Source organism: Austrofundulus limnaeus, unplaced genomic scaffold, assembly GCF_001266775.1.
Source record: "Austrofundulus limnaeus strain Quisiro unplaced genomic scaffold, Austrofundulus_limnaeus-1.0 Scaffold1424, whole genome shotgun sequence".
In the NCBI taxonomy this organism is placed as follows: domain Eukaryota; kingdom Metazoa; phylum Chordata; class Actinopteri; order Cyprinodontiformes; family Rivulidae; genus Austrofundulus; species Austrofundulus limnaeus.
The window spans coordinates 8,282-10,395 of record NW_013953826.1 but is presented as its reverse complement, the minus strand read 5'-3'; the positions used below and the strand labels follow the sequence as shown (position 1 = coordinate 10,395).

Genomic DNA, 2,114 nt, shown 5'->3' with positions numbered 1-2,114 from the left:
TTTAAAATTTTGAACAAACTTTATGAAATTTAGCTCCAAAGAACTGCTGATTCTGAGACCTGGACCAGGACCTGACTGCAGGTCTGAGGTTCTGATCCAGTTCATCAGAACTGGTCCAGACTCACATTCTGATTCGGGTCTGATTTTTAGACGTGAATGAACCCACAGAACCGCTTCTTCTGGTTCATTTGGATCACCCGTTATGGCATGCTTTTATTTTGAAGTTCTAACATCTTTTCCTCTTGTTCCCCAAACAGTCCATGGCTCTGTACTGGTTCTGCTCCAGTCTGGTCGGGTTCGGTCAGAACCTCCTCCTCCGCTCGCCAAAGTTCCACAGAATCCTCCGACTGCCGACCCGGAGGTCCGATTCCCCGAACTGAGACTTGGTGTCCGCCTTCATCGTCAAGTACTTAAAGTACTGCAAGTAGATACCACAGAGTACTACAGAGACTATCAGAGTACTACAGAGACTCACAGAGTACCACAGAGTTCTGGAGGGTTCTACAGAGTTCTGTAGACTGCATCTGGTTCTGCAGCRGAACTGGTTTTGGACCTGAAGTTTTTTGTTCTGTTTAAATGTTTTAAATCAGTTCAAACATCAAAGTTCTGTTTGATCCTCTTGGGTTCTGGTGGGTTGGTTTCAGAACCAGCAGTGATGTTCTGACCCAGACACGGAGTTCTGTTGGAACAAGGAATGTGACCTCTGTTCTATAAAAAATCCCTGAAACAAAAACAGGAAGGAGAACACGTGATCTCCATCGGGAAAGTTTCCTGTTTTTTCCACAGACTGGAAGTCTGGACCGGTCCGGGACCTGAAACTGGATCAGTTGGAGAACTTTATCAGAACAATCGGCTGGTTTGAGTTTTTTTGATCCATCAGTTTCGTTTTAAAATCATGTTTATTTTATTCAAATAAACATAATAAATACAATGAAGTTCTCATGCTTTTATTTTCTTAAGCACGACTTCCTGCTGCAGTGAGCCAAAGGTTCTGAAAATAATGAAGTTGTTAAAATTAAATTTATTTTCTCATTAAATCTTCAAAGTTTAGATGTTTTTCAGCAGCCAGACTTAACGGTCCGATCCAGACTTTCTGAAGTTCTTTCTGAGGCTTTTATTTTGAAAAAACATTTTCAGGAGATCTTTTTTTTTTTTAAACCTGAGGAATTCTGGATCCTTTGAGTCAAAACTTAGATATAAAAAACTAAATTAAATTCAGAACCGTTTAACTGGACCGGGAAGAAACCTCAGAACCTGAGTTTATGGACAGTTTCCAGTGAATCCGAACCCTGAACAGAGCTGGTTCTGATCTGGGACCAGTTCTCTCTGCGAGGCGGAGTCAGCTGGGTCTCATCAGCCCCTCAGGCGGACTCAGACCCCAGTCCAGTTCTGACCCAGTTCAGACCGCCATGGAGTCCAGCGGCACCGTTCTGTTCCTGGTTCCGATCCTCCTGTCGAGCCTCCCGGTGCTGTCAGCGGGTCCGGGCTGCGGTCCGTGCGACCCGGGTCGGTGCGCTCCGCTCCCGGTCCGGGGCTGTCCCGCCGGGTCGCTGCGGGACGCGTGCGGCTGCTGCCCGGTCTGCGCGGCCGCGGACGGGGAACTGTGCGGGGGTCGCAGCGCGGGAGCGCGCCGCTGCGGGTCCGGACTGGAGTGCGTGAGGAGCAACAAGAAGAGCAGGATGGGCGTGTGCGCGTGCAAGAGCAACTACCAGGTCTGCGGGACKGACGGAACCACCTACCTGAGCGGCTGCGCGCTGAAGACCGCCAGCCTGGCAGCCCAGACCGAGGGCAAAGAACCCATCATGGTCCAGAACAAAGGGCGCTGCTCCACAGGTGAGACTGACCACCTGTCCACAGGTGAGACTGACCACCTGTCCACAGGTGAGACTGACCACCACAGGTGAGACTGACCACCTGACCACAGGTGAGACTGACCACCTGTCCACAGGTGAGACTGACCACCTGACCACAGGTGAGACTGACCTCCTGTCCACAGGTGAGACTGACCACCTGAACACAGGTGAGACTGACCACCTGTCCACAGGTGAGACTGACCACCTGACCACAGGTGAGACTGACCTCCTGTCCACAGGTGAGACTGACCACCTGAACAC

The 2,114-nt window shown here is 50.2% G+C and overlaps 2 protein-coding genes across 2 annotated transcripts in view; both read left to right on the top strand.

The window, feature by feature from the left end:
* cox18 (cytochrome c oxidase assembly factor COX18) overlaps positions 1 to 471 on the top strand; it is a gene marked incomplete in the record, with an annotated part of 2,471 nt that extends 2,000 nt beyond the window's left edge. Inside the window, 1 exon segment of the mRNA XM_014032343.1 lies at positions 258 to 471. Coding sequence (XP_013887797.1) covers positions 258 to 380 — 123 coding nt within the window.
* A 42-nt stretch (positions 472 to 513) lies between these two features.
* Positions 514 to 2,114, top strand: part of igfbp7 (insulin-like growth factor binding protein 7) — a 3,066-nt gene continuing 1,465 nt past the window's right edge. Inside the window, exon 1 of the mRNA XM_014032344.1 lies at positions 514 to 1,833. Within this exon, the coding sequence (XP_013887798.1) occupies positions 1,410 to 1,833 (424 nt within the window). The 5' untranslated portion in view covers positions 514 to 1,409. The remainder of the gene's footprint in view (positions 1,834 to 2,114) is intronic.